This window comes from Pelmatolapia mariae, linkage group LG3_W (genome assembly GCF_036321145.2).
Source record: "Pelmatolapia mariae isolate MD_Pm_ZW linkage group LG3_W, Pm_UMD_F_2, whole genome shotgun sequence".
Classification (NCBI taxonomy): Eukaryota; Metazoa; Chordata; class Actinopteri; order Cichliformes; family Cichlidae; genus Pelmatolapia; species Pelmatolapia mariae.
In genome coordinates, this window is record NC_086229.1 from 5,843,861 (window position 1) to 5,859,066 (window position 15,206).

Here is a 15,206-nt window from a genome sequence, read left to right on the forward strand (position 1 = left end):
CCTTAGCATTTCTTGTGTTCTAGTTCTTAGGTTGTGTTTCTGTGCTACTTCTGTTTAGTGTACAGTCAATTCTGCCAGTGTGTTCCCTTTGTTCTCTGTCAGCTATATCCCGTAGTCAAGTCTGCGTCTGTTATGTTTCCCGTTTTTCTTTGAAAGTCTGTGTACTATGTCAATGTGTTGAGTTGTGCTTCCCCATTTGTCTTGTCATGTCAGATTACTCCTCAGCTGTGCTCTCCTTTCGCATTCCCTAATCACCTCAGTATGTATTTGAGCCCTGTGTTTTTTCCCTGTCAGTTGTTGTGTCCTCCACGTTAGTTGTGTGTGTATCTCTCATCTTGTTACATCAGTTCATTTCAAATCACGAAGTATTCTCAGTTTAGTTAACCTTCCAAGTTGGAGTTTTGTTTTTTTTGTGGCCAAGTTTGTTATGTCAGCAAATAAAGCTGCTGCTTTTGAGTTAACTATTCTGTCTCGGAGTCCTGCACTTGTGTCCAGCCACTGCCAGCCACACAGCTCACCATGACATTCTCCTTGGATCCTGCCTAAGTCCAGGTCAAAGAGCAGTCACACTGTGGTCATATAGGGATCCATCCCTGGCATCTCCTTTCTTACTGTATTTACCCCCACAGTTTCACATGATCCATAATTTCACATGGTTTTCCCCTCCTGCTCAAGCTATTCAATCTTTATTCTTCTGCTGCATTTCTGCAGACAGATGCCTCTCTTTTTATCCTACAAGCCCTATATATTGCCCACAGTAGCTGTGTGAGTTCCTGTGTTTGTTAATGTGTGCTGATGTTGTGAGTCAGTTAAAGCTGAAGTGAAGTTTATGAAGTAAGTGTAGAGTGAGATATTAGTGTGTTTACTAAAGTACAGGACCGGGAGGTTCTCCTCATCGTTCCCTTCAATACTCTCCTCACTGTTTCATCACTAATTGTGATACACACCAGCCCTGAGAACTGACTGCTCAGAACCTCATTAATAAAACTACTTCACATTTTTTACTTTTACTTTATTTTATTTTCCTGTTTGCTTTGGAAGTGAAACGGTCACAGAGTATCAGCATTGACACAGGCCTTTAACATTTTATTTTATTTTGTTTTCAAGCACTGATTTTCAGTGAGTGTCTGTGAGTATTTTAGTTTCTAAGAATCTGGATGATTTATTTTGTGTATTTATTAGTTTTTATCTGAAATTTAATTCTAAAGAATTAAAGTTTTCTTTTGGGCTTTATCAAAATAAATATCAATTTGTTTTGCTAAAGTCCATTATTTTAGTTTAAAAGTGGTGCATAGACGGTAACTGAAACAAAAGAGGAGTTTCAGTGGTGCAGAGTGGAAGGAGTTGAATTGAGGTGAACATGTCTTTATGTTATTTGGGGTCCCTGAAGATGAAGATGTTTTGAGCACTGAAGCATCAAGTGAAATCATGAAAGCTCTGAGGAAAGTAAGAGGAAACATGTTTAATCTCAAAGAGCAGACATTAACATTGCTGTGTGAATGTGTGGAAATTGTTGATCAAATGGTTGATCCTCCAAAATCCCATCTGACATTTTTTCACCTGCAGGCAGTGAGAGCTAGAAGGTAGCTGAGTGAATAGTGTGCAGTGCAGAAGATTACTTACAGGAACTTGTCCAGTTTCTCAGAGAGCAGGAAAGACATTATGTGCAGTTCTGTCTCAGCTGTGGATCACTCAGGCAGTATGCTTAACCAACCGTGAGGAAGACCTTTATTCTTCTCTTCTCTGTCTAACAGGATCTATGGAAGACCTGCTGAACCTGGACCTGGACCCAGCTGTGTGTCCTTAAAGAGTGACCGGTCTAAAGAAGAACCCATGAGTTTTAAAGTCCAGCCTCTGTCAGCTGCAGAGAGGTGAGCTGTTAGTAACAGGAACTTTGATTTAACTGCTTGATGTTGTTGGATATAAACTGCAGTGCAAACACATCATTCCCTCAATCCCATTTAAACTGTCTCTTAAAACCAAGCCTTTGGTTTGTAAACAGCTGAAAATCCACTTCAGTAAACAGGAAGTGAAATATCAATTCAATCTGAAACCAGAAGAAAGAAGTTTAGACATTGATTTCTCTGAAACTAGTCTCATTTTTTTTAATGTAATCTCACCTTCAGTGTAACAGAGTCAGGATCTGATGAGGTTCTTGTTGCTATAACTGACTGAAAAGGTAACCTCGTTTAAAACATGAAGAAGTGATCCAGCCTGCTGTTAGCAGCATGCCTACTAGAGTGATGTGTATAATCTTCAGACAGCTGTTCTCTGGATCAATCTGACAGATCAGGAGCAGTGCAGGATTCACCCAGAAGAGGTTACACTTCTACAAACTGTTCCTCCATAAAAACCTGAAATCTAACAGCTGATATGTATAATGTGCAGAAGAAGAGCAGAGAACCTTTTTCCTGCCAGATCTCGACCTACTCGTGTATGAATGAACTTCCTGCCACTGTGTTACATGTAAAAGTGCAGAAGGACTCAGTGCAGAACTACAAAACTGTTCTCAGTCAACCCAAACCAGTTATACACAAGTTCTGATCGCATCAGCACTCTTGCAGGTGCAGGAGATTCAGCTTCATCACATGCAAATTAAGCCTTTGTTTTTTCTGCTTTAAATCATCAGAAATTGAAATAAATTGACTGCAGAACCGGAGTAGATCACAACAATGATGATATTGAATGATTTTAACTTTTACAATTTTCCAAGAAAATAGAAAAATAAGTCAAAAAATAATAAATTGGGGAGAGAAAAAAACAAAGGACAATAATACAGCAGAAAACAGTAAAAACAAGATGAACAAGATGTTATAACAAAGTTTGTAGAGTCTGATGTTAAAGTGTTTAAGAAACAGTGAACTGACTGAGTTGATCTAACACTGAAAGGAAGTTTGTTCAACTGTGTGAAATACAAATGCAATAATGTGAACAGGAAAAAGGACTGTCCAGTTTTTAGCTGCTCAATTCAAACAACAAAACTGGCCTAATTTATTCCACAACGTTTTCTTTTGTTTGTTTGTTTTTGGAACAGCGTGTAACTACAGGGAGTCATCTGTCATCTGGGAGTTACTGTGCATCTTAAAATCTCTCTGAGATTGACCTTGTCATTAAAATTCTTCATGATTCCTCCACAGAGTGGACCAGGAGAGTTCAGAGGTTCCCAGTGGTCAGTCAGCCCAGCAGCATCAAACACAACTGGACTCCATATTTATGGTTTGTACATGTACAACAACAACTGCTTTACATCTATTCTGTCCACAGTCATCTCCATGCTGCTCTTTGTAGACCAGTGGATTGTCAGTGTTTCCAACATGGATCTGATGTTTGGCTCCATGATTTCAGTGTGATTGGCTCATTCATAAATATTCTGTTCCAGCTGCTGGAGGACAACATCATCACTTTTGTGAAAAACGAGCTGAAGAAGATCCAGAAGGTTCTGAGTGCAGATTACCCAGAATGCTTAGAGAGTGAGAGGAGCAGCAGCAGAGAGGCATTTGAGAAGATCACAGTGGACTTCCTGAGGAGAATGAAGCAGGAGGAGCTGGCTGAACGTAAGCGGATTTCTAAAAAGATTTAATATGATGGATAATATGAAATTGAACTTAAACTGTGATGAGTATTGTGTAAAACATGAAATGATTTTTTTTTCATTTTGTTTCATCATTTAGAACTTTCTGCTGCTGTTTGTCAACGTAACCTTAAATCTGCGCTGATGAAGAAGTTCCAGTGCGTGTTTGAGGGGATCGCTAAAGCAGGAAACCCAACCCTTCTGAATCAGATCTACACAGAGCTCTACATCACAGAGGGAGGGACTGCAGGGGTCAATGATGAACATGAGGTCAGACAGATTGAAACAGCATCCAGGAAAACAAGCAGGCCAGAAACAACAATCAGACAAGAAGACATATTTCAACTCCCACCTGGAAGAGATGAACCAATAAGAACAGTGCTGACAAAGGGAGTGACTGGCATTGGGAAAACAGTCTTAACACAGAAATACACCCTGGACTGGGCTGAAGGCAAAGCCAACCAGGACATTCAGTTCATATTTCCATTCACTTTCAGAGAGCTGAATGTGCTGAAAGAGGAAAAGTTCAGCTTGGTGGAACTTGTTCATCACTTCTTTACTGAAACCAAAGAAGCAGGAATCTGCAGCTTTGAAGACTTCCAGGTTGTGTTCATCTTTGATGGTCTGGATGAGTGTCGACTTCCTCTGGACTTCCACAAAACTACGATCCTACCTGACCCTAGAAAGTCCACCTCAGTGGATGTGCTGCTGATAAACCTCATCAGGGGGAAACTGCTTCCCTCTGCTCGCCTCTGGATAACCACACGACCTGCAGCAGCCAATCAGATCCCTCCTGACTGTGTTGGCATGGTGACAGAGGTCAGAGGGTTCACTGACCCACAGAAGGAGGAGTACTTCAGGAAGAGATTCAGAGATGAGGAGCAGGCCAGCAGGATCATCTCCCACATCAAGACATCACGAAGCCTCCACATCATGTGCCACATCCCAGTCTTCTGCTGGATCACTGCTACAGTTCTGGAGGATGTGCTGGAAACCAGAGAGGGAGGACAGCTGCCCAAGACCCTGACTGAGATGTACATCCACTTCCTGGTGGTTCAGGCCAAAGTGAAGAAGGTCAAGTATGATGGAGGAGCTGAGACAGATCCACACTGGAGTCCAGAGAGCAGGAAGATGATGGAGTCTCTGGGAAAACTGGCTTTTGATCAGCTGCAGAAAGGAAACCTGATCTTCTATGAATCAGACCTGACAGAGTGTGGCATCGATATCAGAGCAGCCTCAGTGTACTCAGGAGTGTTCACACAGATCTTTAAAGAGGAGAGAGGACTGTACCAGGACAAGGTGTTCTGCTTCATCCATCTGAGTGTTCAGGAGTTTCTGGCTGCTCTTCATGTCCATCTGACCTTCATCAACTCTGGACTCAATCTGCTGGAAGAACAACAAACAACCTCCCAGAATTCTGAAACAAGAGAAACAAGAGAAACAATTCTACCAGAGTGCTGTGGACAAGGCCTTACAGAGTCCAAATGGACACCTGGACTTGTTCCTCCGCTTCCTCCTGGGTGTTACACTGCAGACCAATCAGACTCTCCTACAAGGTCTGCTGACACAGACAGGAAGTAGCTCTCAGACCAATCAGGAAACAGTCCAGTACATCAAGAGGAGGCTCAGTGAGAATCTGTCTGCAGAGAAAAGCATCAATCTGTTCCACTGTCTGAATGAACTGAATGATCGTTCTCTAGTGGAGGAGATCCAACAGTCCCTGAGATCAGGAAGTCTCTCCACAGATAAACTGTCTCCTGCTCAGTGGTCAGCTCTGGTCTTCATCTTGCTGTCATCAGAAAAAGATCTGGATGTGTTTGACCTGCAGAAATACTCTGCTTCAGAGGAGGCCCTTCTGAGAATGCTGCCAGTGATCAAAGCCTCCAACAAAGCTCTGTGAGTAAACATGTGTTTGTATCTTTATTTTCAAAAGTATTTCTCATCAACTCTGTGATCATTTTAATGTTTCGTAGCAGCAGACAGTGTCAGCGTTTCTGAAACCTTTGTTCCTATAACACTTATCAGTGAACCAACATATGGTGGGTCCATAGGTAATCAGTCTAACTGGTTGAAAACAAATGCAAGTAATTAAAAAGGTCTATCACTTCTTTGGCTTGTCCCAAAAGCACATAAAACAATCTAGTGTTATATTGTTTTACTCCTCTAAACTAAATTCACTGCATTGTAGGTTTAATCCTTCAGGAACCTCTTGCAGGTTTAAATAGCCTCAAGGTGTTCAGTCTTGATCTTTTATTCTTCATTTCTACTGCATATCTGCATAATCTGCAATCAGACTCTCCAAAAGTTGATTCTGTTCATCTGGACGTAGCATTTTGTGGGAGAAACATTTGGTCACTCATCCAAGTGACTTGTTCAGTCTCAGCTGACTGAAGGTTTCCCCAATCTTATAAACAGTACATTTGCATAATGACTGAAACCAGCCCCTTGAAGGAATAATGGGCTGGGAGGTCAGTTCTTTCATCATTATTATGCAAATTCTCATGACCATTGATCAAAGACCACTGATCAAAGACCACTGATCAATGGCCATGAGTACCATTCACAGAGAGCTGGGGGAAAAGGCTGCACTCACAGCATTGTAAGATGGTGACAGATGTACCCTTAGGCCCCCTCCTCAATTCAGAGATGGTCTTTCTCTTTTCACGTAAATGGCCTCCTTGACTCTGCGCTCAAACCAGCTTTCCTCCCTGTCCAGGATGTGTAAATCCTCATGATTGAAAGAGTGTCCACTGGCCTGTAGATGTAAATAAACTGCAGAGTCCTGGCCTGACGAGATAGCTCTTCTGTGTTGTGCCATCCGCTTCGCCAGAGGTTGTTTGGTTTCCCCGATATATAAGCCCTGGCAATCCTCCTGGCACTTAACAGCGTACACTATGTTACTCTGTTTGTGTCGCGGGACCCGATCCTTGGGGTTGACCAATTTTTGGCACAGCGTGTTTTGGGGTTTAAAAGACAGAGACGCAGTGTTTAGAAAAAATGTGTCTCAGTTGTTCCGATACTCCTGACATGTATGGGATCACTACAGACTTTCGCTTAGGCAGCGGTTGCCCGTCTATCCTGCACAGCTTGGAGCTTTGTATTGGCGCCTTCCCAGCTTTGACAAAAGTCCAGCTGGGATAACCACATTTACTCAGGGCCTTCTTGATGTGATGTTTTTCTGCTTCCCTGGCCACTGTGTCAGTGGGGATGGTGTTCGCTCTGTGTTGTAGCGTCCTGATGACACCCAGTTTATGCTCCACCGGATGATGAGAGTCAAACCTTAAATACTAATCCATATGCATAGGTTTCCGGTACACATCGGCTTTTAAATGTCCCCCATTACTGATGGAAATCTCACAGTCTAAGAAGGCTAACCTGCCACTTTTCATATCCTCCCCGGTGAATTTGATGTGTCGGTCCACCAGGTAAATGTGATCTGTGAAATGCGGTACGTCCTGAGATTTGATTTTCATCCAGGTGTCTTTATTACACCTGCTTCACATACAAGGGTCAGTTCTACAGACAGAAACATGGGTGTGCCATGGGTTCCCCAGTTTCACCCATCGTGACCAACTTGTACATCGAAGAATTGGGAAAGAGGGCTTTGCTGTCCTACCCTGGAAGACCACCAAGTCATTGGTTCAGGTATGTGGATGACCAGTTCCAAAAGCAAACACACTTGGTCGATGCTGAGAGTGGTCCTGTTGCTGAGGTTGGGGTTATCCTGTAATCTCTTACGCACTACCTCCAACGCTTCCGTGACTGGGATGCAAGTGAAGAGAGATGTAACGTCGTACGAGGTTTCATCTGCCTCCATAATGACATCTCTCACCTTTACAACAAAATCCAAAGTGTTCTGGATGTGGTGTTCAGAGCTACCTACCAGTGGGTTGAGGGTCAAAGCCAGAAACTTAGAGATGTTATAGGTGACCGAGTTGATCATACAGATAATCTGTCTTAAACGTGAACCCTCTTTATGTATCTTCGGTAAACCATATAGACTTGGTGTAGATTCCCCTGGGTATAGCCTATGGTATGAGGTCAGTCAATAGCATTGTCTGTCATGGTTCTGGGTCGTTTGGCCCAGCATTTTGAGTTTCTTATGTTTTGGTTTGATTTTGTATTATGGGTTATTTTTTCTATCTCTGTCTTGTTGATCATTATTATTATTATTGTTATCATTATTCTTAGTCTGTGGTTCAGTTTAGGGATGGGTATCGTTTAGGTTTTATCCAATACCGGTGCCAAATCGGTACTTTTGACATGGTGCCAGTGCTTAAACGGTGCTCGAGCCGGTGCTTATAGAATGGAGAACACAAACTTTGTGCAAAAACCTCTTATGTTTTTATTTTTAGCAGTCTCTTTTTTTTCTGCAAAATGATAATAACTGTTATCGAGATAAAAGAAAATTGCTTCATTGCCACAACATATATTTCATAGCATTTAAACATACTGACACCATATTAATCTTTCACAGGTGCAGTCATAACCATTTATACATTGTTATATCCGTATACACATTGCAGTTAGGTGCTCATAAGGAGTTGAAGCTTTCCCAGGTAATAAAGGTCTCAAGCTTCATCCAGCGTGAATGTCTGGGTGACCCATCGGTTGAGAAGCCGGGAGCTTAAGAAAGATAGCACACATGCTTACAAATCACATATATATCTATATTACATATAACTTAGAACCAGACTTAAGTACAGGCCTAAATGTATTCAGTTAACATGCTGCACTAGAGCTTTCTTGACAACAGGTGACGAGTGAAGAGGACCAGCCCCTGGAGGCCACAGAGGCCTGAGTTTATTGCCTTTTTTGGAAAAAGATGCCAAAATGAGGAACCTCTATGCTGCAGTTAATTCTTAAAATACATGAATGTTCTGTACATGCAAATTATGTGCTTGTAAACGCTAGAAGGGGCGTCATAATACCCTGATGCTATAAAAGCAGTCTGAAGTATAATTTGGGCGAAGACCCTTGCTGATGTACGCAGTGACTGTCTTCCCGCGCGTGTACTTCAATAAAAGATCGCTTTGACCCAAACCTTCTGGACTGTCTTGCCTTTGTACTCTCTACCAATTTCGAACCCTTAACACTGTCCAGCCCCACTAACGGGGCAATCTGCAGTAACCCTAACCCGCAGTAGATGTGTTAGGTGTGAGGTCTTGCAGCAAGCTATCAAATACGGTGCATTTCTCGGCTTTTAAAAAAATGCTATGCGTTACCAGGTGTTTCATCAAATTTGAGGTGTTACCTACTTTGCACAGTATCCCCTCTTAAGCACCAAAGGGGTTTCTGAGCTTCCTCCTCAAAAATGCAATGCCCAAATTTAATTGATTATTTCTCTGCAATTACAAACTCTGTGCTTACAATCTTGGTATCAAAATGAAGCTAACACTTGTGAAATTTCAGCAGAGGTGTAAATATTGATGCAGATATTACTGTGTCAAAGTTACTGAGACTGGAACACAAAAAAAGTAAGTAGATTTTATCCTCGCCTATTATTTTAACCACACATTTACATGGTAATGGGCCTTTTCTGCCATGCGCATGGAGCGCTTAATTGGCCTCTGGCCCTTTAAACTCTGAGGGGCTGTAACTTTGGTTTCTTTTGGTCAATTTGCATGATTGACACCTCTTTTTAATTGTTTGAGCCAATAGAATCATAGTAACGATGCCATATTCACGTTCCTTCAAACAATCAGACGTTCCAAGGCCAAAACCCAAGTGGGCCCAAATTTACTGCATGCGACGACTGTCTAGTCACGTGTCTATGGGTGGGTCTAAAATAGAAGTTGTTGACGGAAAACGGCTCTGATGCGGCTAGGTAGGCGTGGTAACTGCTGATAATCATGTGGCTACCAGCTACCAGCTACCGGCGAAAATAATGGAGGAAATCTGTCTTAGTGCATTTGCGCCGCTGTGTGTTTTTGTGGTCTTCTTTTGTGGCTCATTCAGTGAATTTAGGGCGACCGTGGCTCACGGGGTTGGGAAGCGCATCTGTAACCAGAAGGTCGCCAGTTCGATCCCCGGGCTCTCTGTCCTGGTCTTTGAGCAAGACACTTTACCCTTCCACCTACTGGTGTTGGCCAGAGGGGCCGATGGCGCGATATGGCAGCCTCGCTTCTGTCAGTCTGCCCCAGGGCAGCTGTGGCGACAACTGTACCTTCCCTCCACTAGTGTATGAATGTGAGAGTGAATGAATAGTGGCATTGTAAAGCGCTTTGGGTGCCTTTAAAAGCGCTATATAAATCCAATCCATTATTTTTAATCTGTTGCTCTGCTACAAGAACGTATGTACCTGGGCCCGCCTACTACCCCTTGAAAGGCAAAATGATTGGCTAGAATCCAAAGTGTATGACATTTCATGAAAAGAAAATAAAAAAGCACCGACATGTGCGCTGCTTTTTGGTCTGATTACTACCGTTTATGTCAGAACTGGTGCCATAATGGCACCGGATACTGGTACCCATCCCTAGTTCAGTTAAGGGTTTTTGTTCTTGTGCCGTCATGTTTAGTATAGGGCTTTGGAGTTGACGTAACGCCGCAATGCATTGTGGTATCGCGGCACCATCTTAGAAGGCCACGAATCAAAACAAACACACTGTGTTGGAAGGACGACTGCCAGAACCATGCTTAAAATCAGCTCAAAAGTCAAAGGACTGTATCGAGACCGATTGCACCTGGACGCGAAGAGACGGTACTTGGAAAAAATTGCATGCATTGGTAATGTGGACCCGTATGAAATACGACAGTGGAGTAGAAACCCTGAAGACCTACCGCCATTTTCTACCCTGATACCTTCTCGTACCTTCTCTTTGGAGTCAGCGGATACACGGGTGGCCACGCCCCCTCCCGTGACATCACACTCCAAAGCCCTATAGCTTTTCTAGTTTTGCTTCCCCTGTCTCGTTAGCCCTAATCTCTCCCAGCTGTGTCTCCCTCCTGTCTCCCATTCCCTGATTGCCCTGTGTGTATTTAAGCCCTGTGTTTTCTGTGCCCTGTGTCATGATTGAGGATGCATCAAGACTGCAGTCAGTCTGTAACTATAGTGCTGTGACAAATTATTTCCCTGATTTCTGTTTATTTTGTGTTTCTATAATTACATGTTTCAGCTCATTAAACAAATTTTAATGTTAGACAAAAATAATCCAAGTAAACACAAAAAGTAGTTTTTATATGATGATTTCATTTACTTAATGAAACAACACTATCCAAACCTTTCTGTTGTAGCTGTGCCCCACACCACATTTTTTTAAAACCTGAGTTCAGTGTCTTTAGTCACAAATATATTTAACAAATACATGGAAAAAACTAAAGATTTAGGAGGAGGAAGAAACTTTTCCACAGCACTTCTGGTGGCTTCTTCTGATTTCATAATCATAGCTTTGTTTGTAACTAACCTTAAATACAGTGCCTAATTTTTATCATTTATAATTGCCACAATTACATCCAGTTTACAGGAAAAGCTAGCACTTTAAATTGTGTTTTAAATGACCAGTAAGCTCGTTGTTTTTTTTTTATGTATTAAGTTTTTTTTATGACACCTGGGCTAAAAGTTGTCAAGAACTGTAGCAGAGCAGTCCAAAGAAGCTGGCATAAATAACACCTTTTTTTTCCTGCTTCCATCTTTGTTGACGTTAGGTATCTAGTCATCAGCTAGAAGTTATGTTCATAGCAGGTTTACAGTTTGTTTTCATAACTTCTACATCAGAGGGCAGAGGAGGTGGAGCAGCGTGCTTCCTAAAACTGGCCAATCAAAAAAAGCGGTCTTTCAGGGAAAGGTGAGCTGAAAGATGAAGAATGTAATATATGTTATTTCAGATAAAGGATTTAGTGAGGAACTACCAACACGGTCCAGAATGTGATAAGTACAGATTAATTTGAACTTTATGTAATCACAGACATTAGAATTAGGAAAGTGACCAACAGTACTTTATGCATGTGCCAGCAGGTCCATAGGTAGTACCACTAAATCTACCTGCTTCTCACTGGCTTCCATTTAGATGTAGAGGAATGATTCTTTTACCAAACAGATTCTGCTTGTTTTGTTTTTTTCTTTTTCCTGATGTAAATTGTAATGTATTTATTTATATATTTATAAATCTTAAATAAATATTTTGTTTTTATTTTTTAATATGCATATTTATTAATTTATTTATTGTATTTTTTATGTTAAATACATTTTTGTTATCTTAGTTCAACATATAAAGTAATTTAATGTAAAGGCAATTTGTTTTTCAGACTGAGTGACTGTAAGCTCTCAGAGAGAAGCTGTGAAGCTCTATCCTCAGTTCTCTGCTGCCAGTACTCTAGTCTGAGAGAGCTGGACCTGAGTAACAATGACCTGAAGGACTCAGGAGTGAAGCTTCTGTCTGCAGAACTGAGGAGTCCACATTGTACACTGGAAACTCTGAGGTTAGATTTTTTTTCACTTTTATTTCTTGTGGACACCTGGAGTTGTCAGAAATTGCAGCAGAGCAGTACAAAGCATGTTTTACTAGGAAGCTGCCATAAACACATTTTAACAAGGAGTCTGTTTGAGATGTTCAGTGTCTGAAAAGACTGTTCAACACAAAGGTGATTATGAATGCATTCTTTATCACACAAAGATGTCCTGCTGTGATCATGCTGTAACTACAGTCCTATCTATCCAAACCTACCTGTGTTGGTGTGCCCCACACTATATAGATATGTTTGTTTCGTCCCTTGCCCACTGATGCCTTCTTGTTCCTGTAGCCCACTATTCCCAAGCTAGTGGCTCAAGCAGATCCAGAAGAGTGCAGTCCTAAGAACACCTAAGATACTGCGCAGGACTTTCAAGCTCCCAGGCCTCTGGTAGAGCACCCGAGCTTGAAGGATAGACCGCCCGCAGGGGCGAGCTGGGTGTTTTGTTTTTGTTTTGTTTTTTTAGTGCCAGGAGATTAGCATATGTGTTACATACCACAGGGTCACATACTCTTCTCCTGAAAGTGCATCAGTAATGTCCCGAAGGGCTTTCAGAGCTTTCTGAACTGCCTCCAGGACCTCTTTGTCCTGCCAAGTAGGGACAAGAGGTCTAGTTTTCATGTGGACAGAGAGGGCTTTAGAAAGCACTCTGTCCTGCTCCAGAACCCTCTCTATCATGAGCAGCCTTGATCCCCAGCCAGTTGCTGCCTCTCTGACTAGCTGGTGACTTTGAAGACCCTGCTGTATTTGCACTTCAGCCAGTTCTCTTTTCTTCCTCCAACTGTAGGAGAAGCTGCTGACGACTTTCTTACACAAAGAAATAGCCCGGGTAATGTGGGCATTATCCATAGCATGTCCTGGGACACAAAATACAAACTTTTAAAATGACTTTCATTCTTATGTTCAGAGGCAGATCGCTCAAAGGCAAATTAACATAATCTCTGTTTAGTGGGGATGTATAAGATTTAGCTATACATTTTACAAATGTAAAATGTGTTGTGTAATTGTGTATTACTTTTCCCTGGAACACTCTCTCACAGTCTGTTCTCTAAAACCTAAAAGAGGAATTATGGATTTGATCAGCTGGTCCCTGAATACAATTGACACCCTTTCCTCAACGAGAAGTCTGGGCTTGGGTGAGCCTGAGTGCTGATGATATCTACCTATTTGGAACTATGATAACAGGGTTCTTGCTGATCGGAGCTGGCTTGGCCCTGGCTTATCGAAGAATTAAGAAAGCGGAACCGGCTGTTCAAACCCCCACAAGGCTGCCCGCTGGGATTGAAACGATGGGACGAGGCGTGAGTTACTCAAAATGGGCTCACTGAGTGCAACACGGATAAGATCTTGGAGAAGCTTATGGCTGCCGTGAATTCTCAGAATAAGACCTCTGTGCGCAAACTGAATTACATCTTGGAGGGACTCACTCAGAATAACACCTCTGAGCGCAAATTGGATCACATCTTGGAGAAGTTCACTGCGGTCATGAGTTCTCAGAATCTACTCTTTGAGCACAAGAAGGACAACATCACGGAGCGCAAGTTTGAAAACATCATGGAGAAGCTCACAGCTCTCCAACGGGAGATTGAGAGACCAGTGTCGGACTGTTAGAACAGCTTTGAAATTCATATGAGTTGTTTTGCCTTCCAAACAGCATCAGTTCTTCTAGGTACACTTGCACACAGTTTCTGATGGAACTCAGCTAGAAGGTTCTCCAGACATCTTGGAGAACTACCCACAGATCTTCTGTGGATGTAGGCTTCCCCACATCCTTCTCTCTTCATGAAAACCCACACACTTCATAATTTTGAGATCAGGGCTCTGTGGGGGCCAAACCATCACTTACAGTACTTCTTGATCTTCTTTACGCTGAAGTTAGTTCTTAATGACTTTGGCTGTGTGTTTGTGGTCGGTGTCCTACTGCAGAATACATTTGGGGCCAATAAACAAATCATACATTTGTTTATTGGCCGGATAGGCGACGGGGACGATGCCCCGGGTTTTTCTGGAGACTTTTTGTGCCACAGCGGAGGCCTGCCGGTGGCCACAGGTGGAGTGGGCTCCGCGTTTGCTTCCTCTGCTGTTGGGGGAGGCTCAGACGGCGGCCCTGATCCTGCCGCCGACCTCGAGGAGCAGCTTCCAGGATGTGAGCCGGGCAGTGTTGGACAGGATGGGACTCGCCCCTGAGGATCATCGCCGACGGTTCCAGGCCTGTCGGCTGACCGCGAAGGATTGGCCGTTTGCTTGGGCCCGGAAGCTGCACAACGCGTCAGTGCGCTGGCTGCAGCCGGGATCATCAGAGGGAGAGATGCTGCTGGTGGACAAGATGATGCTGTAGCAGTTTGTGGAGGGGCTGCCTGCGGAGACAGCGAGTTGGGGCCGGTGCCACCGTCCTGCGAGTCTGGAGGTCGCAGTAACACTGGTGGAGGACCATCTCGTCGCCAGAGCGGGGGAGCCCGGGGAAGGCGGCCAGAAACCGAGCAAACAAGCCCCAGTGCCGGCACCAAGGCACCAGATACCTGCAGGCAGAGTGCAGGCAGAGTGCCGCTCTTCGAGCCCCGAAGAGCGGCACAGATACCAGGGCAGGAGTGCTGGAAGTGCGGGCAACCGGGACACCTGAGGAGGGACTGTCCTCTGATGGAAGTGGGGCAGGTGTTCCGTGTCACCAGTGCCCCAGCACCCTCTCCTGGTCCAGGAGGGACGTACAGCATTCCGGTAAGGACTCGAGGGGGTATATGCCATGCTTTGGTGGACACGGGCTGTATGCAGACCCTCGTGCACCAAAGCTTGGTTCGCCCCAGGGCATTGCTGGAGGCAAAATGGGTGGAGGTGAAGTGTATTCATGGTGATGTTCACAGGTATCCCATAGTGCCGCTTTTATTAAAGTATAAGGGCAAAACGCATAGAGTGACGGCTGTGGTTAGTCCGCGCCTGTCACATCCCCTAATTCTGGGTACGAATTGGCCGGGGTTTCATCATCTGTTAGGGCAGTACACGGGGATGTGATCACGACCTTTAGTAGTGTGTAGTGTCTGCGCGGCACTCAGCGGTGACGCAGGGTCGTCCGACACTGACTCCGGGTAGGGGGAGACGGCGGGTCCTTCATGGGAGGCCCCGCCGGCTCCGGAAAATCCGCCCAAGGGTCATTTCCAACTGGAGCAGTCTCGTGATGACACCCTACGCTCAG

General features: G+C 43.7%; 1 protein-coding gene across 1 annotated transcript in view; it reads left to right on the top strand.

Annotated features, from left to right (window-relative positions):
- Positions 1-15,206, top strand: part of LOC134620284 (uncharacterized) — a 342,368-nt gene that overhangs the window by 72,847 nt on the left and 254,315 nt on the right. The window contains exons 12-17 of the mRNA XM_065470090.1: positions 1,755-1,871; positions 3,138-3,169; positions 3,672-3,841; positions 5,400-5,467; positions 7,049-7,216; positions 11,816-11,989. Of these exons, the coding sequence (XP_065326162.1) occupies positions 1,755-1,871; positions 3,138-3,169; positions 3,672-3,841; positions 5,400-5,467; positions 7,049-7,216; positions 11,816-11,989 (729 nt within the window). The remainder of the gene's footprint in view (positions 1-1,754; positions 1,872-3,137; positions 3,170-3,671; positions 3,842-5,399; positions 5,468-7,048; positions 7,217-11,815; positions 11,990-15,206) is intronic.